Raw genomic sequence first — 27928 nt, forward strand, 5'->3', positions numbered from 1 at the left:
TGAGACTCCTATCTCCAATAAACCACCAGAAAACCGGAAGTGGCGCTGTAGCTCAAGTGGTAGAGTGCTCGCCTTGATCTGAAGAGCTGAGCGACAGCGCCCAGGCCCAGAGTTCAAGCCCCAGGACCGACCAAAAAAAATCCGATTAAAAAGCTTCTACCTGCTGTACCTCACTTGGCCCTTGAAAGAGATGAGACCAGGGGCTGGGAAGGTGGCTCAGTGGTAGAGTGCTTGCCTTGCATGCATGAGCTGTGGGTTTGATTCCTCAGCACCACATAAGCAGAAAAAGCCGGAAGTGGCGCTGTGGCTCAAGTGGTAGAGCACTAGCCTTGAGCTGAAGAGTTGAGGGACAGCACCCAGGCCCATAGTTCAGGCCCCATGATGGGCAAAAAAAGAGAAAGAGATGAGGCCATTATTCCTTAGACAAGGGCTTCAAGTTCTTCTTTTTCTTCTTTCTCCTCTTCCTTCTCTTTTTCCTTCCTTTTTCTCCTCCCCTTCCCCTTCCCCTCCCTCTTCCTCTTCCTCTTCTCTTCCTCCTCCTCTTCTCTTTCTCCTCTCTTCTCCTCCTCCTCCTTCTTTCTCCTTTCCCTTCACCTTTTCTTTTCCCTTTTCTTTCTTTTTATTCTTTTTTATCTTGATTTCCTTTCATTATCTTTAAGTACTTGTACAAAGGAGTTCTCATTTAACAAAGCAGTTTATGAATACAATATATCTTGATCACTGTCACCCCATCCGCATTCTCTCCCATCCTTCCACTACCCATCTCTTCACTCATTCGTCTTTATTTTGTACAATATGCATTGAATTCTTTACATTCTCCCCCTTTTAGTGGAGATTTCTCTTTTTTTGGTGGTACTAGGGTTTGAACTTAAGGTCTCATTCTTGCTAGGCAGGCACTCTACCACTTGAACCACAGCCATAACCCCCCAAGTCTTTAGTTCTGTATATTTTTGTGGATTCCTAAGATACTGGGCTTTACTGTTTGCATCTGACAAGGTAGTTAGTAAATCAACAGTCTAGTCCTGGGGTGGAAAACAGTGCTTTGTGCATAGGCCCATAAACTTCTCCCTACCCTTTTCTAGTTGACCGAACTGAGCTTCAGCAGTTTTAGCATGCAGGGGAAAAGGGCTGAGGATGATTACCATGAGCAACTCCAAGTGTGCTTCAGAACTGTGATGTTGGAGGTGCTGGGATGTACTTCTGAACAGAGGGAACAGAGCCCTCTTCTGGTGCCCTGGGCAGAGCTGGCATCTTCAAGCAATCCAAAATGGTCTGTGTCTCTAGTGTACAAGTAAGGGTTTCCTGTGAAACTTGCAGGCAGGAAGCTGAGTGAAGCAGGAAGCTGACATTTGAGTGTGAAGCACATCTGGGTGTAGCTTAGAGAACAGCTTCTCCCATTTGAGGACTATATTTTATTAAGTTGGACTCTCTTCCTTTTTTGTTTCAATACCCTTGAGTTTTATAGGAATTAAAGTTACCTATTTTAGCTGCCTGGATGTACACTCATTCTTGTTCTTCTCTGCTTTTTTCCTCCATGTTGTTAGATTTAGAGGTAGTAAATGTCTCAGTGCAAGATAGACTTCCAAGAGTGCCACCTTCCTTTTTTCCTCCTAAGACCAGGGCTTGAACATGCTGTCTGATGCTCACTTTTGCTCATTAGCTTGTACTTTACCAGATGAGCTATGCCTCCAACCCAACCACTTTGGTTTTTCATGGAAACAAGCTAGTCTAGCTTCTTCCACATAGTCTGTGATCCAGAGTGTCTTCATGAAGTATCTACAAAAGCCAGGTTGGTTGGGCTCCTCTGGCTTATGCCTATAAGTCTAGCCACTGAGGAGGCAAACATCGGAGGTTCTATGTTTGAAGCTAGCCAAATCCAAGAGACTCTTATCTCCAGTTAACCAGTAAAATGCCAGAAGTTCAGGCATTGCCCAAGTAGTAGAGTACCAGCTTTGACTGAAAATGCCAAGCAAGAGCACAAGTTTCTTGAGTTCAAGCCCTGGTACTAGGGGCTTGAACAGGTCACTGTTGCTTATTAAATAGGTGATTAAAACAGAATTGGTATTATTTTTTCTTTGTAGTGCTAGGGATTGAACACAAGTCTTCATGAATGCTAGGTAACCATTTTACTACTGAGCCATACTCCTAAGTACAAGTGAGAGGGCTTTTTTATGGTACTGGGGTTTGAACTCAGGGTCTTGAGCCACACCTCTCTTTTTTTTCCCTTTAGTTATATTTCCAATAGAACCTGGACCATCCTACTCATACCTACAGCCTCCTGCTGTAGCTGGGATCATAGGTGTGTACCAAGGTACTAGTCTTGTTTGTTGAGATAGGATCTTACTAACATTTTGCTCAGACTGGTGTTGAATGGCTGTCACCCAATATCTACCTCCCAAGTAGCTGGGATTAGAAACATGAGCCCCAGGAACCAGTTTGTTTTGTTTTTTAACTTCTGCTCTCTTTGTGACCCTGAGCCAGTTTTTTAGAACATATATTTCAGGGTTAGAGTCATGATCACTGAGGTCCCTTTCAATTCTGACAGTTTGCAATTCTGAATTATTTATTGTTTTGAAGAATAGAGATGAGATGTTCAGAAAGGAGAAGCCAGATGTGATTCTTAGATGAAATAATGAGGAAATGTGAACAGGGTGAATGGCCATCCTAAGGGTATTGTGGGGCAGTCCATGTTGCTGAGAACCAGTGCTGAGCTAGGGCGAGGCCATGATTATTCCTACTTTGAACTGAAGCTATTTTTTGTTTTTTGTTTTTGTTTCTTTTGGTACCAGTCCTGGGGCTTGAACACTGGGCCTGGTCACTGCCCCTGAGCTTTTTTGCTCAAGGCTAGCACTGAGTAGGTAGAATTACAGGTGTGAGCCACTAGTGTCCCGCAGTTGAGCTGTTTTTCATAGTGAGATTCTTAAGTATAGAAGGACACTAGGGAGCTAGTTTCCTTCCTTGCTTTTATATGTGAAAAGAAATAAGGGGATTCTATTCAGGACCGTGGTTGAGCAAAAAGAAGGTCATGCATTTAAGGCTGGACTGATGAAGTTATAGCTTGCTAAGGCGCCAGAACTTTGTGATTTTTTTTCCAGCTTTGGCTTCTGCCCTGAGTTGTTCTTCTACATTTGAGGTTAGTGCTCCAGATGTGGTCATTGGAAGAGCAATACTGAGTTTTCTAGTATGCTGTAGCCTCTCAGTTGAAATGCTTCTTGGGACCTTTTGGAGTATGGAGCTGAGCCCAAGTAAATGAAAGGAGACCTTGTTTCCACCATTTTCTGGTGTACTAAGGGTGAGTGAAGAACCAGTGATGACCCATTAAGGTGTAGGTATGGGTAGGATGGGTGTGGCTTTCCTTTCTAGAAATTGTAGGGGATCCAGGCACTAATTGCTCATGTCTGTTCCTAGCTATTCAGAAGCCTGAAATCTGAGGAGTATGGTTCAAAGCCAGCCTAAGCAGAAAAGTCTGTGAGACTCTTACCTAATTAACCAGCAAAGAGCTGGAAGCTCAGCTGTGGCTCAAGTGGTAGAGTGTCAGCATTGAGTGAAAAAGCTAAGGGACAGTGCCAGGTCCTAAACTCACACTCTACTACTGGCACAGAGTAGGGAGAGGGGGGAGAGGCAGAAGGAGAGGTGGAAGGAGGAGGAGGGGAGAGAGGAAGAAGAGGAGGAGGGGGAGGGGGAAGGGGAGGAGGGGGAGGAGGAAGGGGAAGAGGACAAGGGGGAGGAGGAAGAGGATGGGGGGAGGAGGAGAAGGAGGAGGAGGAGGAGAAAAGTACAGGCATAGGAAAGGTTAACTCTAGGCAGGTTGCAGGTCTTACTAGCTGTGTTAAAGATCTAGCAGTTGGCAGGAAGAAGTCAGAACAGATTCTGTACCAGGTACCATTTCCACGTCAACAAGAAAGAGGCTGACTTGTTATGAAGTGAAAGGGGTGGAGCAGGAGGAGCTGCAAGGAGAGAACAGCTCTTAGGCCAGAGATGCAAAGCAACCCTTGTTTTTCCTCTTATGGAAAACATCTGCTTGAAGCAGTGCTCTCATCCCCAGATGCAAGGCAGCTGAGGCCCTGCCTTGCCCTGCCCTACCCTCGTCCTAGCCGTGATAGCAGGAAATGGTGGGTGCTACTGCCTAAATAGTAGGGATTGGGTTCCAGGCTGATGAAAGTGGTTTTGGGAACCCTGGCGAGTAGTCTCAGTTCTAATGTTGCCCTAGTAAGGCTTGGTCTTCCTTTGGATGCTTTCCCATAATTGTAATTGCCATCTTCACAGTAGCAGCCCCACTGCAAGCCCAGAGGGGATGGGCATTCCCCCCTCCTCCCTGCAGAACAGGAGACAGCAGGTGGGAGGTGAGGTCACTGAACCCGGATGACTCACAAGTTCTGTCTGCCCCAGTGAGGGGAAAGGGGGCCTTCCCAAGCAGTGCTTCCAGATGTACCCAGGCTTCCTATGCCACAATGTTGGGCCTTGGCCAAAACAGTTGGCAAGGTAGTGTCTGAAGGCTGAAATCAGCAGCATGACTGGAGAGGTGGGTGGAGTTGTGGAAGGAGTTCCTGGAATGTCCAGAAGACCCGCCTCCACCACTTGTTGGCTGAGTAAATGTGGCTTCAGAGATGTTAAACTGTGGGTGATGGGCCTGGCATATAGTTGGCATTCAGTATGAGTTCAGTTCAATTCCATCCTTCTGTTACCTGCCTCTGTGTCCTTAAATTTGTTCCTCTATTGGGTGGGGGACAGTAATACTCCATCTTCTCCATCTTGAAAGTCCATGCTTTGAACAAGTTATCTTGGGATTAGTTTCCTTCCTCTTTGCTGGCCTCCCTCCTCCTCTGCTTTCTTCCTCCTTCCCTCCCTCCCTCTCACAGACCTGTCCCTCTCACTCCCCTCCCTTCCATCTCTCTCCCCTTTTCCTTCCTTCTCTCCCTCCCTCCAATCTAACCCTCTCTTTTGGAAAGAGCCATGTTATATAATTTAGTGGCACAAGGCAGATAAGGCAAACCAACCCAGATTCCCCTGCTGTGCCAGGCTACTGCTTACCAGACTGCTATTGGCTCTAGGAAAATGAAGGTCCCTTCTTTGAAGCTAGCTCAGACCCAGAGACTAAAGCACTTCAGCTGCTGCTGCCTTGTTTTTATTTCTCAGGCTAGCCAGCTAGACGTATAGCAGTGATCCTAGTTGGTTGAGCCTTTGGATGGTAGACCACCAAAATGATTTGTAAGTATTCAGAGAAGGGCTTGATGTGGGAAGTGTCTGTATTCTTGTTATCAATAAGTATCAGTGGGTTTATTGCTTTTGGATTAGAGGTGGGAGGGCTAGTACATGTGAGAGTATGATACTCCCTCCTCCAAAATCATCATACCCAAATGTTTTTCTTTTGTTTTTTAAACCTTTCATATCCTTTATAGACAACCTTTGACTTTAGGCAATGACTTCATAAATCCCAAACTACAACTTAGGAAGAGATTTTAGCCATGTAAATATCCTTTGCCGGGAACTGCATCTTGAACTGGCCACCTTGCCCAAAACTGCTCCTCTACTTCTGTCAAGCTACTTGGAAAATTTCTGTTGAATTCACAGGATTCATTTTCAGATTTTTTGCCTCCCAAACTAGACTACTATCTTGGCAGTGAGTGAGTAGAGGCAACACCTAAAAGGAAAGCAGTGGGCCTGCGTGACACTGTGTTTGTGCCCACAGCTCATCTTCGACATTTGAATCCCAAATCATCTGGAACTAGACATGGAACTTGGAACAGGATTCCTCATTGACTTTTAGGCCCCAGTTATGTTCTCACCCTTTCTCCTCCCCTCAAATGTGACACACAGAGAAAACAGGAGAGCACAGACCTATGGCATTGGACTTATGACTCACATTTTCTTCTGAGTTAAGTGGTGGTGAGAATGGAAGTTCCTTTTTGTTTTTCTTTTCATTCTTTTAAACCTGTCTCCACGATGAAATTCAGGAAACTTTAGACTGCTGTTATCCCTAGAGAAATAGCCACACTGGAATGACAGGAACCATAAGTAGAGATTTAGGAAAAATAGGTTCAGCTAAGACACCTTCAGATATTAGGAGAGCCTTTGTTCTAAGTGGATGCTCCTCCTATGAGGCAGAGAACATGGCTGATCCTGGTATATATTCCATGCATATTCTACTATCCAGAATGGCCCTTCTTTACCAAATTATTTACTTTGGAAATATCTCCTATTGTATGTGTATGTGTTGTTTCTGGGGCTTGAACTCCAGCTTGGCTTTTTCACACAAGGCTGAAGCTGTATCACTTGAGCTATACCTCTGCTTTAGCTGTTTGCTAGTTAACTGGAGATAAGTGTCTCATGCTGGCTTCGGACTATGATGTTCAGTTCTCAGCCTCCTAAGTAACTAGGATTACAGGCGTGAGCCACTAGAGCCTGGCATAGAAACATTCCTTTAACACACATTCCTTTAATAAGCATTCCTATGGGCCAGCACTTGACTCCACCATTGGCCACTGCCCTGAAGATATGCTATATTGACAGGACTTCAGTTTCTGACACAATCTACAAGAGATGCTAGCATTGGTGAATTAGAGGTTATAGTGTCTCTTGAGTTCCTCCCATTTCCTCAGTTTCCTTCCCATTCATTTTCTTCTAAAAAGCCCAGTTCTACTTGTCCACCACCCTGCTTAGAAACTTTAGGCTAGCTGGCCATTGCCAGCAGGATTTAGACCCAGTTTTTTTTTAAAAAAAACTTTTATTATTATTATTATTATCTTTAAGTAGTTGTTCAAAGAAGTTCCCATTCTACAAAACAGTATATGAATGCAAGGTATCTGACAACATTGTCACCCATCCCTCCTAACCCATCCCTTCTCCCACTTTTTTTTAAAATTGAGATTAGGTGATTACATAAATTTCACATATTTCATAGTATTGTAGAATAGTGATACTTAGTTAAAGTCACAAACACATTTTAACCTTCACAAAGCAGATTATCATTATCATGGTCTATAAATTTTGTGAATTCTATGAGCTTTGACAATACAAATTATTTCTTCCACCTCAGGTGATGATTACATTTCTTTCCTTTTGCTTATGTAGGCTGTTCCTCTTTCCCTCTTATTCCTCCCTTCCCATTGATGGTTTTGGGTGGCTTAGTTCTTTTTCTTCTATGTCCAGTGCAACTGATGGGCCCCTTTGTTGTATGTTGTTCCGTTTCCCACTTATTCTGTTCCTCCTCCTGGCTTCCCTCCATTGCATGCATATGTATGTCTACTTTATATATTAGACCCAGTTTTTTTTAAAGCACAGCCTTGAAAGCCTTCCACCTACTCTCCTGTTTTTCCTTCTGCACTTCAGGGTCCTCTTTAACCTTGCTTCTAAATAGGTCATTTGTATCACTGCTTCCTTTTCTAGGCTGTCACATACATTGGATTCTCTATTTGGGGCATCTGCTCTTCCTCAGTCACCCACAGTCACCCTTTCCTAAGATCCATCTTACTCTGATAGATAGTGAAATACCATGCAGAGCTGTGATTCCTAATTTCCACAAAAAGGTTTCTTGCTTTTGCTGTAGCATTTTTCAGGGTCCTTTTGTTATTTAGTAAGTGCCTTGAGGTCAAAGAATGTTTCCACAGCTCTACTCTAACCATAGTTCCTTAAGCATTATATTCCATCAACATTAAATGAGTTTGAATAAATGTAACCTGAAATCCTTGAAACTCCTGGCGAACAATGGATAGAATTTGAAAGGGGAAAGATCTATGAACTTGCATGGAAAAAATTATATATATATATATATATGGCTGATATCTATATATGTGGGCTTAGCATACATGATTCAGCCAGCTGGATTGAAAAATATTTTGGGGAAAATGATATCTGTACTGAACATGTACAGACTTTTTTTGCTAAGAGCTATTGCATTAGTATTTTAATTGTATTGGAGTCTTTTTGTGGTGTTGGGGATCAAACCTATGGCTGTGTATATGTTAAGCCAGCAATGTACTATTGAGCTATATCCCCAGCCCTTGTATCTCTGTCCTTTTTGTTTTCTGTTGCTTGGTACCTGCTCATATATCCAGAATTTTCTGATACTGATTGTTGGATACTTGAGAGAGAGGTAGGTGTGTGTGTATGCATATGTGTGTGTGTGTGTGTGTGTGTGTGTGTGTGTATGAGAGAGAGAGAGAGAGAGTGAGTGAGTGAGAGACTGAGAGGATGTCAGTTCTGAGGCTTGCTGGCCTCTACCACTTTAGCCACAGCTCTACTTCTGGCTTATTTTGGTGATTAATTTGAGATAAGTGTCTCATGGACTTTTCCTGCCTGGGATCACTTTGAACCTTGATATTCCTATCTCAGCCTCCTGAGTACCTAGGATTACAGGTGTAAGCCACTGGCACCCAGCTTAGAGACCTACTTCTAAGACACAAACCTTAGGCAAAAGTAAGCCAAGGTACTAGAAAGCCCCATTGTCCCCATCCTGTTCCCTTTGCCATTGGTGCTTTGAGTTCACCTGTTTTACCTTAAGGGTGAGTTGAAGCTGAGTATAGCATTGTGGCTTTCCTAAGTTCTAGTCTTCTGAGCCCCAATACCATACTTTATGATATCCCATTTCGACAAGGGTCACTGGATGGGCAGGAAGCCTAGAGTAACACCAAGTCAAGGTAGCTAACCTTGCCTTATTCCCGTGGGGCATTTGCCTTACTTGTTCTTGCTTTCAGGGCTTTTCCTGTCCTATTGTCAATCCTGAAATAGATTTCCTCCCTGGATCCCTGGTGAGATTTATTTACAAAACTGTTCCCGGGTCTGGTGTTCATTAGGATTGTTTAGCTGGAAAAATGGCTCTATGGCCCCTTCTTCTCTGCTACCTGACCCCTGTGCTTAGGAAAGGCCCAGAGGTTCAAACACTGATAAGGACTGATGTTTTGCCCATTTCCTGGGTATTCACATCTTTGATAATTCTACATTTTGGTAGATAGCTGCAGTACTAAGTATGTCACCATTCTAAAAGACACAGGTTAGATTTATTTATTTAAATTTAAAGGTCACTATTCAGAAGCCAAGCCTGAGTTATACTTGAGCATTATTCCAATCATCTCTTTATGGATATATTTTACAAAGTTGAACTCATATACTATACTATAAGAAATCTTGCTGTTTCTCCTTAATATTATTCAGGTATTTTCTTTGAGCATGCAGTATTCTTCATCATAAATATTTTATATGACTGTATTGTATGCTGTCTTGTTATTGTTTTGTATAGATGAGTGAAGTGAAATTACCTGGTCATTAAAATTTAGTGTTGCTTTTTAAAGGGGAATGGGAAGGCATGCTGGTACTGGAGCTTGAACTTAGGGCATCAAGCTCCAGCTTAGTTTTTTCACTCAAGGCTGACATTCTACTACTTGAGCCACCACCCCACTTCTGGCTTTTTTTTTCTGGTTAATCAGTTAAGAATCTCTCAGATTTTTTTAATCAGGGTAGCTTTGAACCCCAGATATCAGCCTCTGAGGAGCTAGGATTCAACGTGTAGTCAACCAGTGCACAATTTGTTTTCTTGTATTGGAACACTTTTGTACCATGTATGAGGAAATTTAAGTATTGGTTTGAATAATGAAGTTTGGACCTAGACCTGGACTCAGACCCTTACTTATTGGCAGTATGACTTTAGGGAAGTCTTTATTTCTATCTCCATTTCTATTACAAAGGTAATACTTTCTAGTCTACATGGTGCTGAATGGTGTTAGAAAGGTTATTACTGCATACGAAGTATCTTGACAGAAGTAAGTCTAGATACCCAAAAGCTACTGTTTGTTGTCACTTTATTGTTATGGCCATCACTGCCAAGGTTTTGGCCAAAGGAAAACACTTATAATAATGAAATTTCTGCTATCACTGACCTTGGTTAGGAAATCTATGGTAAGGTGGTAGCTATGCTTTCTAGTGCCCCAAGATATATGAGTGGCTTCTTTAAAAAAATTTTTTTTATTGTGAAAATACTGTACAGAGGGGTTACAGTTACATGAGTAAGGTTATGAGTACATTTCTTATCAAGCATTGTTGCCTCCTCCTTTGTTTTTCCCCTAACATCCCTTCCCTCCCACCTCTACAATGAGTGGCTTCTTGTTAATTTCAGTCTAGATCTGTTTCTGACCCTTTGTCCCTCTACCAACGTGACCTTGGTAGCACCTCTATGTTGTCCACAAGCAATTCTACTGAGGCCCTCCTTCCTCTCTTAGGAAGGCCTCTCCCAGGAAGGCCAATGAGACACAAATACAGGAAATGTTAACAATGCAAAGCAATATATTAGAACCATAGACATCATCACCAGAATGGTCCTTAGACATCATCTCTTAACGAACTGCCCCCTCACAATTTTTCCCAGATGAGGGAAACTAAGGCTCAGGAAAGGTATACAAATTAGTGAAGGTTATAGCTTAAAACACAAGTGCTAGGCTTGGCACCCAGTAGATTTTGTGTATGTGTGCATCAGAGTTTGGTACTGGGGCTTGAACTCAGAGCCTGGGTGTTGTCCTTTAGGTTTTTCACTCATGGACGGCATTCTTACATTTGAGCCACAGCTCCATTTTTGCCTTTTTAGTGATTAACTGGATCTAAGAGTTCCATAGACTTCCCTGCCTGGGCTGGTTTTGAACCATGGTCCTCAAAACTCAGCTTACTCAGTAGCTAGGATTACAGACATAAACCAGCAGTCCCCATCTTGAGTTTGTTTTTTTTTTTTTTTGTCGGTCATGGAGCTTGAACTCTGGGCCTGGGCGCTGTCCCTCAGCTCTTCAGCTCAAGGCGAGCACTCTACCCTGAGCTACAGTGCCACTTCTGGTTTTCTGGTGGTTGATTGGAGATAAGAGTCTCATGGCCTTTCCTGCCCCGGCTGGCTTTGAACCGCAATCCTCAGATCTCAGCCTCCTGAGTAGCTAGGATTGCAGGCGTGAGCCACCAGTGGCCGGCTTGAGTTTTTTTTTTTAATCCTGCCCTTAACCTTTCCCTGCAATTATCTTCTAGTGATATATACATATATATATATATATATATATATATATATATAATCTACACTCTAGCTCAGAGATAAAAATATTGTGGGGAGTGAAAACGTCTAGTTTGTGGGAGTGAGGAGGACTTCTGGGAAGCACTATAGGCAACACTTTCTTCCTTTTGGTAGTAGAATGATTTGCATTCTTGTTTGTGCCTTGATAAGCATTGTTCTGTAGGAAACAGGGACTGGGTGATGACTTGTTTGTACAAATGTCCCTCTTTTCTTCCTACCAATCTCCTAAGTTGCTCAGTTTCTTAGCATCCATGTTCCTCCTCTGTAGTTGAACAGAGATATCAGAGACATTTGTCCCAGCCTTTATTGAGCACAGAGCCAGACAACTAATGCACCTTGTTTGATCTCATCCTAGATCAGCGTGCGTGTGACCACCATGGATGCAGAACTGGAGTTTGCCATCCAGCCCAACACCACTGGCAAGCAGCTGTTTGACCAGGTAAGGGAGCTCTCATCACAAGGTTGACATCCATTCATGACTTCTTGTTAGAGCATTTAATTTCCTGCTTGATCCTTTAAGGAAGGTCAAAATCAAGATGAACTCTAGCCTTAATGAAAAAGGAGTCAAAGTTTAACTTTGGTATCCTGTACCCATGACCCTAATCTATCCTTGTTCTTTAACAAAGGAAATAAAGGGGAGTATGATTCTGTGCCAGGTTCTCTGAAAACATGAGTACATGAAACTTTCCTTTCACTTCTGAAAGATATGTAATATCTGCTTACTTATCTATTCACTCATCTGTTTATGAATTGATTGATTCATTAGTGACTTTAAATTTATAATCATCTCTAAAATGCTGGGCATTACTGGCATGAACTACCATACCCAGTTCTTCTTTCTCCATTTTAATGATGACATTCAGAATCTAATTGCTCCTAGCTGCTGTCTAGCTGTGATTTGAACCTGAGGCTGCTCCCACAAAACCACAGACCTTTTGTGATTTTTTTTGGCTTCCTGCTCGAAAGGAAACATTGTATATACATTTCTTTTGACAGAACATTGGCAATATGCTTGTGGAAATAGGTTAGGGAAGGAATCAGAGAGAGACAGGGTGAATCTGATCAAGGTGTACCATATGCATATATGGACTTATATAACTGATGCTAGTAAAAATGTGAGAAAGCCAGGTTCTGATGACTCACACATGTAATCCTAGCTACTCAGGAGGCTGAGATCTGAGGATCACAGTTTGAAGCCAGCCTGGACAGGAAGGTCTGGGAAACTAACCAGAAATGGAGCTGTGGCTCAAGTAGTAGAGCATTAGCCTTGAGCAAAAAAGCTCAAGGAATAGTGCTCAGGCCTTGAGTTCAAGCCTTTGGTCTGGCTCCAAAAAAGTGGGAAAAATGAAGGATTGTTGGGACTTTGGGTCTCACTAGAGAAGATGTATGGAAAGCAGTACTTAATCTCCTCTAGGTGTTCCATGGAAATGGAAATAGTACTTACTCACCATAAGTTTAGTGGTCATTCATATATCTAACTCAAAAGGTATTCTTTCAACTCTGTTGTCAGAAAGGATGTGCTGCATACTATAATAAGCAGGTAAGGACTATAGAATCTTTTGGCTCTTAAAAAACTTTTCAGGGTCCCAGGAAATATGCCATCTGTAACTATCTTTCCAGAAGCAGAAAATAGGACTCCTGTTTCCAGAGGCTGGGGCCCTCATTCCAAGGGCCATTTTATTTCCCAACCAGCCTCTGGTTGGTGATTTGACTTATCCAGGATGTTCTGGTTACTTATAACCTTGACAGATTTTTCAAGCTCTCTCACTTTCCTTTCTCTTTGTTCTCTGAGTCTCTCCAACTTCCCTAAGGTTTGTGAAAGAAAAGAAGAAAGAAAGAGGTTGTATTCAAATGGGATCTTTCTTTTCCTGTGAATACTCTATCTGGTGAGAGGAAAGACAAGGGAAGAGAATGGAGGTGAGAAGGACAGGATAAGTTTTCCCAGGGCTCACTTATGCTGATTATTGTGACAAGAATTTGGCTGTCATAATGCCCTCTGAAGTAGAGTATGGCTCAAGTAGTATCCTTGAGCAAAAGAAGCTCAGGGACAGTGCCCAGGCCCCGAGTTCAGCCCTAGGACCAGCACACACAGGAAAAATTTTGTGAGGCTCTATCTCTAACAAACAAAATGTTGGACTGGAGGCATTGCTCAAATGGTATAGTACCATAGCTGTGAGCAAGGAAACATGAAAACCCTGAGTTCAAGATTCAGCACACAAAATCCCACAAAAGAATGTTAGATTATTTGTTTCCTCTTCCCTCAAAACAGGTTACATTGGCATTATAAGGTTGCATGAAATCTAGAAGGTAAATTAGAAATAGTTAAGAAAGGCAATAAAAAATATAAACCGGGAAGAAAGTGTTGTGTAAAGCATCCAGGATACAGTAGAGATATAGTAAATGAGAGTTCCTGTTTCGATAGAATGATACTTCTTATCTCATTCATGAACTACAGCTTACGATCTTCATTCAGACTGTCTTGTTTGGGTTTAGCTGGAACTTCTTGGAGTTTAAGGTTTTTGTTTTGAATGGTGTAGAAAATCAGTGATACTTAAAAATTGTGAAAATACAAATTAGAGGAATTTTTAAACATATTACAGTTAGTAATGTGCAGTGCTTACAGTGCTAGACTAAATGTATCTTGGTTATATTAAGCTTTGCATTCTCCCTTTGCATTCAGGCTTTTATATTATAGAGCCTTTAAAGGGACAGCCCAGTGAAGTGGAAAGGACGACACTGGGCAGAAAGTCAGGAATCCTAGCTCTGTCACTAACTCCCTACATTACTTTATTTAAACCTCCTCTTCTGACCTTCCTCAATTTTGTCATCAGTATAGTATCTAATCTCTCACATTTGGATATATCTCAAAATTTTTTTCTCTGACACTTTTCTCCCATTTCTATTCCCACTTTTTGGATTTCATACAGCTCTCTTCTGTAAAAAAAAAAAAAAGGGAAATGTCTCATTTGAGTTGGCATGTGTAGGAGGGGACAGGCAGCTGGCAGAGGGACTTCCCTTCCTGGATATGCTCCTAGATGTCTCTGAGACATATGATACTTAAGCTAATGGTGGACCCTTATTTTGGCAATAGTATCACTTCGTTTAGAGGCTTTAGAGGCTAGGATATCTACCAGGATGGATTTGTGGTCCAGCTGGGAGCCTGAAGAGACTTCATCCCCTTCCTACACTCCTTCCCAAAGCCCTGATTCTACTCCCGCCTCCTCCCCTTCCCAACCCAAATGACGCTATCCTTGCTCTCAACACTGTGAGCTTTGTCTGTGAGCATTGGAGGGGGATGGCTGCTGAGGGGTAAGGAAGGCATGATTTACAGCCTAGGGCAGAAAAATCCTTGAACAAAGAAGTTTATTAACTGCGAAAAGCACAAGGCCTGGTAATTCTTTGTTGGTGTAGGTTTGCCTTGTGTAATATGGGTGTGGTTTTGAGGGAAGCCCAGATGGTAGGGAGCCTTGGCCAGATTGCTGTGCGGATTTTTTTTTCTTTTTTCTTTTTTTGTGATCATCTTGGGGCTTGAACACAGGGCCTAGGCACTGTTCCTAAGCTTTTTTGCTCAAGGCTAGCACTTTACCTCTTGAGTCACAGCTCCATGTTTTTACTTTTTGGTGGTTAATTGGAAATAAGAGTCTATGGACTTCTTTGCTGTGCAGGCTGGCTTTGAACATGATCCTTAGATCTCAGCCTCCTGAGTAGCTATGATTATAGGCTACCTGTCTTTTTTGGGGGGTCAGTTGTGGGGCTTGAACTCAGGGCCTGGGGACTCTCCCTTGTGCTCTGTTTGTTTAAGGCTAGTGTGCTCTACCACCCATCTTTTATATTTTCTTGAAGATCAGAATATGGCTTTCTTGGGGCTGGGGATGTGGCTTAGTGGTAGAGTGCTGGTCTATCATGCACGAAGCCCTGGGTTCAATTCCTTAGTACCACATAAACAACAACAACAAAAGAAGCCAGAAGTGGCACTGTGGCTCAAGTGGTAGAGTGCTAGCCTTAAGCAAAAGAAGCTCAGAGACAGTGCCTAGGCCCTGATTTCAAGCCCCAGGACTAGCAAAAAAAGAATATGACTTTCTCATAACCATATTAATTTCCTGCAAACAAAAAATGTCCTTAGCAAATTGCTGCATGATCATATACTTATTATTTTGTCTTGAGCTTACTTTCAAAATTACTTTTAAACATTCTTTACAAGGACAGGTTGAATATTTCTCACATTTTTTCACCATTTTGTTCAGTTTTAGTCACAAATTCCATCTTTCCTGACAGAGCTGGCTTTAAACTTAGATCCTTATATCTCAGCCTCCTGAATATCTAGGATTACAGATGTGAGCCACTAGCACAAATTTATGCATGTTTACTGTGCACAACATGATATATGGAAATATGTATACATTATTGAATGACTAAATAGACCTAACTGGCTATATGACCAAAGGAAACAAAACGGATATGTTAAGTTGATAGCTGCAGTCCCATCGTCATTGCAGAAGTATTTACAATTGTTAATGTACGAAGTCAACCTAAATGTCTATCAACAGATGAATGGATGGAAAATGTGCTGTATACACAATGGAATACTATTCCACAATCAAAAGAAGGAAATCAGGGGAGTGTAGTTGTGGAGGAGGGAGGGAAGGGATGGTAGGGGAAAAACAAAGGAGGAGGTAACAATGCTTGATAGGAAATGTACTCATTACCTTTCTCATGTAACTGTAACCCCTCTGTACATATTTTTACAATAAAAATGTATTAAAAGTGAAAAAAGAAGGAAATCTTGCTGTTTGTAACAATATGCATCAACCTTGAAGGCCTCAGGTTAAGTTTAAATAAGCCAGGTACAGAAAGACAAATGCTGCATGGTCTCACTCATATGTGGAATCTAAAAACTGTTGAGTAGCATGGTGGTTCCCAGAGCTTGGACAATGAGCAAGTGGAGGTTAGAGTGATGTTCAAAAGATATAAAGAAGACTAAGTTTTAAAGATTTAAATTGCATGATCTGGCAACTATACTTAATGATGTATTTTTTTGGAAAGTTGTAGAAAGTAGACTTGAAGTGCTACCATACCGTCATATAAAATGGTGCATAGGTAAGCTGGACACTTGTGATTTATGCCTGTAATCCTTGCTACTCAAGAGGCTGATATCCAATGGCCATGGTTCAAAGTCAGCCCCAGCAGAAAAATCTATGAGACTCATCTCTAATTAATTAGCAAAAAGAAATAGAGCTGTGACTCAAGTGGTAGAACACCAACCTTGAGTGGAAAAAGCCAAGTGAGAGCACAGGGCCCCAAGTACAAGCCATACTACTGGCACAAAACAAGAAATGACAGGTAAGATGACACATATGACTGTGTGATTTAATTCTTACAATGATCCTACCTCTGAGAAGTAAAAGAAACTACCTTGGGTCATATAGTTAGTAAGTGCCATAGGGAATTTTCAACACAGCGTTGACTGAACAAACATACGCCTCCTTCTCGCACAGCACATTTCTTGAGCTCAGTGAGACTGTTACAGCTTGGAGAAGACTCAGAGAAAGCTTCTGAGGCGTACAGTCAGTTTCTGTGAGGTCAGAAAGGGCAGAGCTGTGACCTCATACGTGAAAGCTACAGGAAAAAATATTTGAGCTTGAGACAAAGAATGGAGAATATGCTTCTTGTGAGGGGAGGCACCTAAGGATGGGAATCCACAGAGGTCTGTGTTCATAGGCAGTTGGAGGATGTGAGCTCTTCCCTCTGTCTAATTTGATGAGGCATAGAGAGGAAATCCACTGTGCCTGGCCCTTGAGACCCATCATTCAAGGAGGCCTCTTTTGTGGGAGCCAGGGTCTGGGAGGAAGAAGGTATACTCCTTGGGAAGAATTGACTAAAGTTGAGGCCATCCTGGAACCCAGCAGTCATCTGGCCTATGACCAGACGGGAAACAGACTGGAGAGGAAGCACCCTCCTTGGCACAAGTGATAAATAACTGGCAACAATGGAAAGCCATAGCTTAAGGAGGCTCACAGCCTGGTGGGAAACGAAAGTGGGGCCCCAAATTGCCCCCTCAGTTTACCTCAGTTTCTCATGAATATGCTCACTGCCAGGAAAAAGAGACAGCACATTTTGCTACAGGAATTCTGTGGCCTGCTTGCCAACGAATTTTAGACTGATTTCTTCAGCTTCATCTTGGATTACCAAGTTGACACTAGGGGGCAATGTCACCACTGTGAGTAGCATTTTTGAGAACCATCCGCCAGGTTTCCTCTCTACTTAGCTTCTTTAGTCTTGGCTATATACTTTGTTTCTACTTGCCCTCTCCTGTCTTTGAGCTTTGGGTCAGACATGGAATCTCAGTGCATACATTAATTCATCTACTTACTGCCTCACTGACGGTTCACTAGACCTAGCAAACACCATCTCTGCCCATATGAATTAGGATTTCTTTATCTGTAAAAGCATAGATAAACCCATGAAGCCTAGATAAAACACTTGGAACGTTCCTCCTACAAAGGAGGAAACAGATATTCTTGAAGCTCAGATTACATGGAATGGGGCATAAGGCCTTGATGATCTTTGATTTCTTATTTAGCATCTTAGAAATTTTCTCAGTAAGATGATAACCATATTAAGATGTGAAAGATTGGGCTGGGAAGGTGGCTCAGTGGTAGAGCGCTTGCCTTGCATGCCTGAGGCCCTGGGTTTGATTCCTTAGCACCACATAAGCAAAAAAGAAAAAAGCCAGAAGTGGCACCGTGGCTCAAGTGGTAAAGTGCTAGCCTTGAACTGAAGAGCTGAGGGACAGCACCCAGCCCCAGAGTTCAGGCCCCATGACCGGACCCCCCCCCCCAAAAAAAAAAAAGATGTCAAAAATTTTCTTTTTAATCCTGAATTATAGTGCCTAGTGCATAGCAAACATTCTAACCTTGGTCTTTCTCACTGACAAAATATAAGTAGGGGGGAATTACAATGGTACTTCATTGGAGGGAACCATGAAATCACAAAGACTTTTTGGCTCAGTGAAGTAGTTGGAATTTGTGGACTTTGCAGTAAGGACAGCAGCCTTTCTCTCTCTCACTCACTCTCTCTCTCTCTCTCTCTCTCTCTCTCTCTCTCTCTTCCTGTCCCTTACCCCTCTCTTTCCTTTCCTCCCTCTTCCCCCCCTCTCTCCCTCATCCTCTCTCTCCTCTCTCTTCTCTCTCTCCTTTCCTCTCTCTCCTAGAGCTTGAACTCAGGACCTAGGCACTGTCCTTCAACTTTTTTGTTCAAGGCTAGTGCTCTACAACTTGAGCCACAGTTCTACTTGTAGCTTTTTGGTGGTTAATTGGAGATGAGTCTCAAGGATTTCTCTGCCTGGGCTGGCTTTGATTCTCAGATCTCAGCCTTTTTAGGTAGCATTATAGGCAAGAACTACCAGCAGTCAGAAAACAGCCGTGTCATTTCTTCTGTTTTTATTTTATAAAATGTTTAATGTGTATTACTATAGTAATAAGTCTTTCTATTTTAAAGATGAGGAGCTGAGGCTTAGAAGAGAGAGTGGGTTCTGCTCAAGGACACAGAGCTATAGGAAGTAGTATGTTTGGGGCTTGGGCCAGGCAAGATAGCATTTCCAATTTTCTCTGTGTCTTGTCAACTATGTTCTCTATGAATCTACCCCCATCCTCTTGCCTGCTCCCTAAACTCAAACCCTAGCTTCAGGTGTTTGGTGCTATTGCTCCCTGGAGCTACAGTGAGTTGGGAAGATGCAACAATGTCTATAGCCCCTCTTGGAGTTCTCTCATTATACATTGATTTGCTTTGAGGTGTGTGGCTCACTGCAACTGCCAATCCCGTAATAGGATTTCTGTAGGCCTCAGGTGTTTGGGCATTGACATAGTTTTGTATATAATTTCTCATGTGGTTCTTCTGGTGGCTCCAGCCTTGCTTCTTACTTCTGCTCTGGGCTTCTTAAGTGGCTGATGCTGTCACCGCTTTGTTTATTCAGACAGATGCATGGGGTATACAAGGAGGGAGGATTCAGCTCTGGAAATGATTTGAGACCCCCTCCCCCAACCTTACTCAGCCCTCAGCTTAGACAGTCTGCACATGAAAAAGAGAAGTAATGGGTGTCTTCCTTACATCTGGGAGCCCTGGTCAGGAGCTAGATCTTTTCCATCCACTGGATTTCAGTTTTCCACTTTATGCAACTTTTGGGGATTTGTGATGTGGGGCAGACCAGAATTCACAGGCTTCTGTATCTTTTTTTCCCCTTTTCTTTTGTTCTTTTTTTTTTTTTTGGTACAAGAACTGGGGCTTGAACTCAGGGCCTGGGTACTGTTCCTTAGCTTTTATGCTCAAGGCTGATGTTCTACCACTTGAGCCACAACTCCACTCCTGGCCTTTTAGTGGTTAATTTGGAAATAAGTGTCTCACAGACTTTCTTGCCCAGGCTGGCTTTGAACTGTGATTCTCAGTTCTCAGCCTGCTCAGTCTAGGATTAGTCCCTAGTGGCTTCAGTTTCTTAAGCCAGTACCTTACAGACTGAAGTTCCTAGTAACTCTAGGTATATGTGGCAGATTCTAGGGGGTGACATAAAGCTATGGGAGGAAAGTGATTTAGTACATGTCTTATAATTATTTAAAAATCATTATTTAAGGAATAGGAAATAAAATCCACACAGATGATTAAGACTAAACCTGGGGCTTCAAAGAAATTCTGTCTGGCTTGCAGCTATGTATCTTTTCATTTTACATCTTCATCTCACAACCCCCTCCAAACCCTTGAGTGTTTTTATTCTTTATTTTCTGCTGCTTAAGGATTTCTCCTATGGCAGCCTTGAGAAATACTAGCTTAGGTCAGATTACCTAGTGGACTGGGTCCAAAATGGAACCAAGACAATTTATTTTTCTCAAAGGATGGAGGCATTTCTCAACAGTGAAACGAAAGGTCCTCTGTAATCATAGAGATTGTTCCTGAAACAAGGAGCGAGGTATTTCTCTCTACCTTGTGAAGGAGAGTTTTTTTTCCCTCTGGAGTGTAAATCTTAGCTGGCAGTGGGCAAAATTTGGTATTATCTCTAAATTCTGAGAATTGGAAATAGGGTCTGATCAAATGGTTCTTGATATCCCACGGACTTTAACTGGAGATTTCCTTATAACTTGTGGTCAAGGGTCATCTGTATGTGCTACCTTCTTTTCAATTTCAGTTTTGACTTTTTCACTTTGGAACTTCAGCACAGGGTGAAAGACACTGCTTATGTCTCCAAACCCTAGAACCTAGGGCAGTGGAAATTCTATGCTTCAGTTTCTGTATATTCACACAAAAAATGGTGCATAGAGAGAGAAAAAACCCCCACTGATCCTTAGATATTTCTTTTGACATTGCTTTAGCTATTGATTTATCTGACTTCTCAGAGCATCTCTGGATGTCAGAACTGCATTAGTCCCATGGTCCTCTCCCTACCCATTCATTGTCTGTGAAACAGACAGCGTGGTACAAGAGACTAAGGGACTTACTCCTGGGTCCTCCAATCTGTACAATCTGTACCTGCCTTAATTCCCTTCAACTCTAGGATTTCTCAGCTTCTTTAACTGGTTTGTTGGTGCAGGCAAAAGACAGTTAGGTTCTTCCAGTTCTGTTCTTAGGCAGCTCCTAGCATCCTAGTTCTGTTGGTTCAACTTTTTGTTCTACACCTCCATGGGACTTATTCTTTCTCAAGACTAGGTCTTTTATTGGCACTTCCTTCCCACCAATTGATTCTGAATACACTATTCTTCTGCAACCCTGTGGAAAATTAGTACAACTGTTAATTAAGCCTTACCTTTGATCTACAACAAGAGCTTAAAAAACTCACTTACATCTGTCCCTCTAGCCTATGTAAAAAGCCAGTATCACACTTCAGTATAAGCATTCACAGTTCTCCATTTACAGTTTTGCTGGCAGCTCTTGATGGTTAACTTAGAATAAGGGTCTTACCTAGCCCTTAGTCTTTGAACTTCCCTCACCATCTCTCATCGTCATTTTTCTTTGCCCCATTTATTGTTTCTAAACGTGTTGTGTATGGAGTAGTGCTGGGGTTTGAACTCAGCTTTCCCTGGTATTCTACCACTTGAGTCATGTCTCCAGCTCTTTTTTTTGCTTTAATTGTTCTTCAGCTACAGTCTTTTGGTTTCATGCTTTTGGATGGGCCAGCCTTAAACTACAGTCCTTCTACCTATGCCTCCCACGTAGCATGAGACACCATTATCAGGCTTTGCGTGTTGAAATGGGGTCTTCCTAAATTTTTATGCAAGCTATCTATCCTCAAAGCATGATCCTCCTGATCTTCATCTCCCAAGTAGCCAGTACTATAGACATGAGCCATCTTGTTCTCGCTTAAATATATTCTTAATTACCCAAGTCTGCAAGAGGTGGGTAGGAAATAAGATTGTATTTCCAAGCAATTTACAAATAAAAAAAGTATCAATGTAATTAGTGGGATGAAATAAATTAAAAGAGATATTATTTAAAACACATCACCAAATTGGTTAGATGGGAAAGCTGAAAATCGGGAATGGAAATAGTGCCTTAAGAGCACACAGCTAAGCCGGGCGCTGGTGGCTCGCGCCTGTAATCCTAGCTACTCAGGAGGCTGAGATCTGAGAATCGCGGTTCAAAGCCAGCCCGGGCAGGAGAGACCGGGAGACTCCTATCTCCAATAAACCACCAGAAAACCGGAAGTGGTGCTGTAGCTCAAATGGTAGAGCGCTCGCCTTGAGCTGAAGAGCTGAGGGACAGCGCCCAGGTCCAGAGTTCAAGCCCCACGACCGACAAAAAAAAAAAAAGAGCACACAGCTAGTTGGAGACTTTTGCTCGGGTTTCTTGATATCTGATATCAAACTATGATGGGAAAATGGGGGCACGGGGACGTGTCTTGTTGTTTTGGGGAGATGGCTTGTTGTCTGTGCCTAGTGGGAAATGAAGAAATCATAATTAATACAGAAGTGGTCCATGTTCAGTATATAGCTAGGGTATATTGGACAAACTCTACTTTGGCAGCTAGTTAATTTAAGAACCCTGAGGTCCTGTGAGACTGGCATCAAGACACAGCTGCTAGTGGTGTAGGCTGTGGAGGCAGACCCATTAGGACTCAGGTTTTTGCAGGCATCCCCTCTAAGCCATGGTTTTGTGTTCAAAGTCTGCTACATAGGGGGACATATTTCTTTCTTTCCTTTTATTTTGGTTAGTCCTGGGGGGGGGGGAGAGGTGAACTCAGGGCCTGAGCACTGTCCCTGAGCTTCTTTTGCTCAAGGCTAACACTCTAGTACTTGAGCCACAGTGCCTTTTCTGTTTATGTGGTACTAAAGAATTGAACTCAGGCCTTCATGCATGCTAGGCAAGCACTCTACCAATAAGTCACATTTCCAGGAGCTCGTATTTCTTTGGGGCTCTGAAACATTGGGTGCCAAATGTGGTACTAGTCTTTGAGTGCATAGTAGAGACTTTGTGGCAGTAATGAAGGTGTGTGTGTGTGGGGTGTGTGTGTGTGTGTAAGAGAGAGAGAGAGAGAGAGAGAGAGATAAATTTGCTCACAGAGAAGGACATAATTGTTAGTCCTTCCTTGCTTCTATCAGGTTATATCTTTTAGATTCTCTACTGACCTCCCCCAACACCTCCATTTCCATCTCCTTCCCTGAAAAAATAGAAAAGATAGGAAGTGCTTAATGTCCCTGACCTCATTAGGATGTGGCTCAGTTTACTGCTGTTAACTCTGCTCCCAGTTGGGGGCATGCTGGGGTGGAGCTGACAGCCTGACCATTAACATGCTGATGTCAGAAACTAGAGAACAGACCCTGACTGTCTTTTCCTGGCAGAGCTCCCTTTCCTGCCCACTGCTCAGCCAGGAGGCCCAGGGAACCAAAGGGCCCCTAGGCTAATTCACCGAGCTACCGTCTCTGTTTCTACTCTTAACCTGAGAGTAGTAAGAGGAATTATAACTAATGTCTGACTAGGGCCAACACAAAGCTTCTCAGCACCCAGGAACAGCATAGCTTTGAAATATAGTTTCTACAGAGCTTGCTTTGTCTTCTGAAATGCTCTTGCTTGGGGTATTGTAAATGAGGTTGAGTCTTAAGTGCAGGGGCATTGCACCCAATTTCTTTCCTTTTATCCCTTACCCTCTCCTTCCATCTTCCCTTCCCTTCCATCTTCCCTTCTTCTTCTTCCCTTCCTCTCTTTTTCTCCAGTGCTGAGGCTTGAACTCAGGTCCTGATCGCTGCTCCTTAGCTTTCTTTTTTCTTTGGCCATGGGGCCTGAATCCTGGGTCTGGGCTCTGTTCCTCAGCTCTTCAGCTGAAGGTCAGCGCTCTGTCACTTGAGCCACAGTGCCACTTCCAGCTTTGTCTGCTTATGTGGTGCTGAGGAATCGAACCCAGTGCCTCATGCATGCAGGGTAAGCCACCTTCCCAGCCCCTGCCCCTTAGATTTTTACTCAAGACTGATTATCTACCATTGAGCCAGAGCCAGAACTTCACTTCCAGCTTTTTTTGGGTGGTTAATTGGAGATTCTAATGTCTCAGATTTGTCTGCTTCTACTGGCTTAGGATTGCAATCCTCAGATCTCAGCCTCATGAATAGATAAGATTCAGATGTGAGCATTGAACATCTGATATTTACTCCTGGGAAAGTGGCTCAGTGGTAGAGCGCTTGCCTTGCATGCATGAGGCCCTGGGTTTGATTCCTCAGCACCACATAAGCAGAAAAAGCTGGAAGTGGCGCTGTGGCTCAAAGTGGTAGAGCACTAGCCTTGAGCTGAATTGCTGAGGGACAGCGCCCAGGCCCAGAGTTCAGGCCCCACGACCGGCCCCCACCCCAAAAAAACCCCTCAGTTTCTAAAGATAAAGGAAAATAAAGAAAGGCTGATGCTGAGTTGATTATACCAATGATTTATAATGTAATCAGTTATTTCCATATAAGAAATTTTTTGTGAAAACCTAAAGACAGAGTTCAGGGAGCTTCTAGGTAAGCTAAACATGTAGACTTTAGTGGAGATAGATGGCTTGAGGACACAGACACTCTGCACCCCTTCTGTCACTTACCCTTGATAGCTCTTTTTTTTCTGGTTGTTAATCTATATCCTTTGTAATAACCCTTATAATAAGCAAGTATGGGCTGGGTGCCGGTGGTTCATGCCTGTAATCCTAGCTACTCAGGAGGCTGAGATCTGAGGATCAAGGTTGGAAGCCAGCCAGGGCAGAAAGTCCCTGTGAGACTTTTTTGGTCAGTTGTAGGGCTTGAAGTCTGGGCCTGGGCACTGTTCAACTCTTCAGCTCAAGGCAAGCACTCTACCACTTGAGCCATAGTGCCACTTCTGGTTTTCTGGTGGTTTATTGGAGCTAAGAGTCTCACAGACTCTCTTGCCTAGGTTGGCTTTGAACCACAATCCTCATATCTCACCCTCCTGAGTTGCTAGGATTTACGGGCGTGAGCCATAAGTGCATTTGGCTCCTGTGAGACTCTTATCACCAATAAGTGACTCAAAACCCAGAGGTGGGGCTCTGTGGCTCAAATAGTAGAGTGCTAGCCTTTGGCACAAAGAGTTCTCAGGGACAGCACCTAGGCACTGAGTTCAAAACCTACAACTGACAAAAAAGGCAAGTAAATAATGCTGCGATAAACATAGTTGTGCTGGTAGCTTTAGTATGGCCTTGTTTGTGATCATTTGGGTAAATGCCCAAAAGTGGGATTGCTGGGTCATAGGAGACTCTATGCGTAGTCTTTTGAGGAACCTCCATACTACTTTCCAGTAGTTTACACTCCCAATAACAATGCAGTAGGGTTTCCTTCTGTTCACATCCCTCTAGCATCTGTTGTTGTTAAAGTTCTTGATTTTTGCCATTCTAACTGGAGTATCTCAATGTTGTTTTGATTTGCATTTCTTTTGTGGCTACAGAAGTTGAGCATTTCTTCATGTGTCACTTGGCCATTCTTATTTCTTCTTCAAAGAAGTTTCTCTTTAAGTCTTTAGCCCACTTATTAATCATGCAGTTGTTTCTTTGAGGATTTGTTGTTACCATAGCTAAGATATGGAACCAACCCAGATGCCCCTCAGTAGATGAATGGATCAAGAAAATGGGATATATATATATAATAGAATTCTATACCTCCATCAGAAGTAATGACACCACCCCATTTGTTAGGAAATGGAAAGACTTGGAAAAAATTATACTAAGTGAAGTAAGCCAGGCCCAAAGAAACATAGGTCCTATGGTTTCCCTTATTTGCAATAACTAGTATATGTCTAGGACAAGCAGAAAAGGTCAGAAGGTATGTACATATGACCATATAAGATGATGCTAAGTGAAATGAACCCCAAGATAGGGACACAAGAGATTTTTATCTTGCTGTTGTTTTAAATGTATTTATAATTTATTATATGATTTGTTTTGTTTCTTTTGTATGTTCTTCCCCCATGATATAACCCCTGTTGTCACTGTATTTGATTCTGGTGCGCTGCATCTTGTATATACACTTTTCTAATTTGGAGAGGGGAAAGATAACAAAATGCTGAAATAAGGATACAGGTTGACCCATTGTAACAATGAGATGTATAAGACACTATATTGAAAACTAACTTTACAACTTTGGCAAGGAGGAGGATGGGGGGAGGGAGGATTGGGGAGGTGGGGAGGGAAGGGATGGTAGGGGAAAAACAAAGGAGGAGGTAATAATGCTGGATAGGAACTATACTCATTACCTTTCTCATGTAACTGTAACCCCTCTGTTCATTATCTTTACAATAAAAATATATACTAAAGAAAGACTCAAAGTTACAAAATAAACAAAATATAAATAAATACATAAATAAACTAAAAAAGGCAAGTAAACGTAAAAAGATAAAGACAAAATTTTGGAGTAAGCCAGGAGACCAGGATATAGGAGTTAACCCAGTAATCTCTGCTTGAAGCCTATAATTTGTGTAGAAGTAGACAGCTACATGGTGCTATAGGGGGAGGAAAGGGGGTGGTAAAGAGCACTGGATCTGAATGGATTTGGAGTTAAATAGAACTAGTTTAAATCCTGTCTCTGCCACTCACTGTCTGAACCTTGAATAAATCATTTTATTTCTGAATTCATTTTTGCTATCTACAAAATGGGCCTAATTGTATCATAGAGCTATTATAAAAATTAATGAAGGTAATAGAGCTAAGTTATTGGTGTGGTACGGTTGTCCTAAATAATGCAGAGCTGTTGATGCATCTCCCTCCCCCCCACCTCTATATCCTCCTCTCCCCCCTTTCTCTGTGTCTGTGTCTGTGTACACTAGGGCTTAAACTCAATATCTGGACTTGTCCGTTAGGTTTCTTATTCAAGGCTGGTGCTCTACATTTGAGCTACAGCTCCATTTCTAGCTTTTTGCTGGTTGATTGGATATAAGAGTGTCATGGATGTTCCTGCCACGACTGGTTTCAAAACTCAATCCTCAGATCTGCAGTCTTCTGAGTAACTAGGGTTACAGGTGTGAACCACCAGTTCTAGCTCCACCTTCATATTTTTAGGGAGTGGGAGGGGCTGCTGGTACTCAGGGCCTGAGCTGCTTTTGCTCAAGATTAGCCATAGCTCCACTTCCAGCTTTTTTGGTAGCTTTAGTGGAGATACCAGTCTCATGGACTTTCCTGCCTGGGCTGGGTTTGAATCACAATCTTCAGCTCTTAGCCTCCTGAGTAGTTAGGATTATAGGTGTGAGCTACTAGTGCCCAGCTCCAGCTGCATATCTTAATTGTTCAAAATCATAGGTTTGGTTTCATTATGACACTTTCATATATGCTTGTAAAAATGTACTTCGATCGTATTTGCCCCCATTACCCTGTCTTGTCCCTCTCCCCCTTTTCATTGATCTGTCTGCTTCCAAATAGTCTTCTATCATGCGTTCTTAGAAAGTGTAGATTCTGCCGGGCGCTGGTGGCTCACACCTGTAATCCTAGCTACTCAGGAGGCTGAGATCTGAGGATCACGGTTCAAAGCCAGCCCGGGCAGGAGAGACCGTGAGACTCCTATCTCCAATAAGCCACCAGAAAACCGGAAGTGGTGCTGTAGCTCAAGAGGTAGAGCGCTCGCCTTGAGCTGAAGAGCTGAAGGACAGCGCCCAGGCCCAGAGTTCAAGCCCCACGACCGACAAAAAAAAAAAAAAAGAAAGTGTAGATTCTGCACATTACATTTTTGACTGCTGCACAAGTGTGTTTTCTTTCTAGACCGTGAGCTCTTAACACCTATTAAGGACAGAGACAAAATTGGCTCCACCTTGTGCCTTTTATGCCTGGCATACTGTAGGTATTCAACCAGTGTTTTGGGGGGCTTTTCTTTTCCAGGTGGTGAAAACAATTGGCCTGCGGGAAGTTTGGTTCTTTGGTCTGCAGTACCAGGACACTAAGGGTTTTTCCACTTGGTTGAAACTCAATAAGAAGGTAACTGGTTATTCCTCTTTTGGGTTTAGAATTCTTTCCCCCAACAAAATGAGCTCAAGGGATAATGTACTAGCTAGTAAATCTGGGATATTTATGGCTTTGGTTGTCATTGGGTTGTTTATTAATCACCTTTGCTTTTTTTGGTTGGTCTTGGGGCTTGAACTTGGGCTGGATGCTGTCCCTGAGCTCTACAGCTCAAGGCAAGTGCTCTGCTACTTGAGCCACAGTGCCACTTTGGTTTTTTGGTTGTTAATTGGAGATAAGAGTCTCATGGACTTTCCTGCTCGGACTGGATTTGAACCGTAATCCTCATATCTCAGCCTCCTGAATAGTTAGGATTACAGGCATAAGCCACCAGCGCCTGGCTATTAATCACCTTTATAAGAAGAACAGAGGACTTAGCCATGGCAAAGATGTTGGTCTCTATCCCTTTTGACTTCTACCAAGAAGAATGTCCAGGACCAAGACTTATTTTAGACCAA

At 42.7% G+C, this 27928-nt stretch overlaps 1 protein-coding gene across 1 annotated transcript in view; it reads left to right on the plus strand.

Annotated features, from left to right (window-relative positions):
- The first annotated feature begins 5506 nt into the window (after positions 1–5506).
- The window catches only part of Msn (moesin), a 40423-nt gene continuing 18001 nt past the window's right edge, over positions 5507–27928 (plus strand). Inside the window, exons 1-3 of the mRNA XM_013034304.1 lie at positions 5507–5520; positions 11393–11477; positions 27351–27446. Of these exons, the coding sequence (XP_012889758.1) occupies positions 11415–11477; positions 27351–27446 (159 nt within the window). The 5' untranslated portion in view covers positions 5507–5520; positions 11393–11414. The remainder of the gene's footprint in view (positions 5521–11392; positions 11478–27350; positions 27447–27928) is intronic.

Source organism: Dipodomys ordii, unplaced genomic scaffold (genome assembly GCF_000151885.1).
Source record: "Dipodomys ordii isolate 6190 unplaced genomic scaffold, Dord_2.0 Scaffold187, whole genome shotgun sequence".
Lineage (NCBI taxonomy): Eukaryota > Metazoa > Chordata > Mammalia > Rodentia > Heteromyidae > Dipodomys > Dipodomys ordii.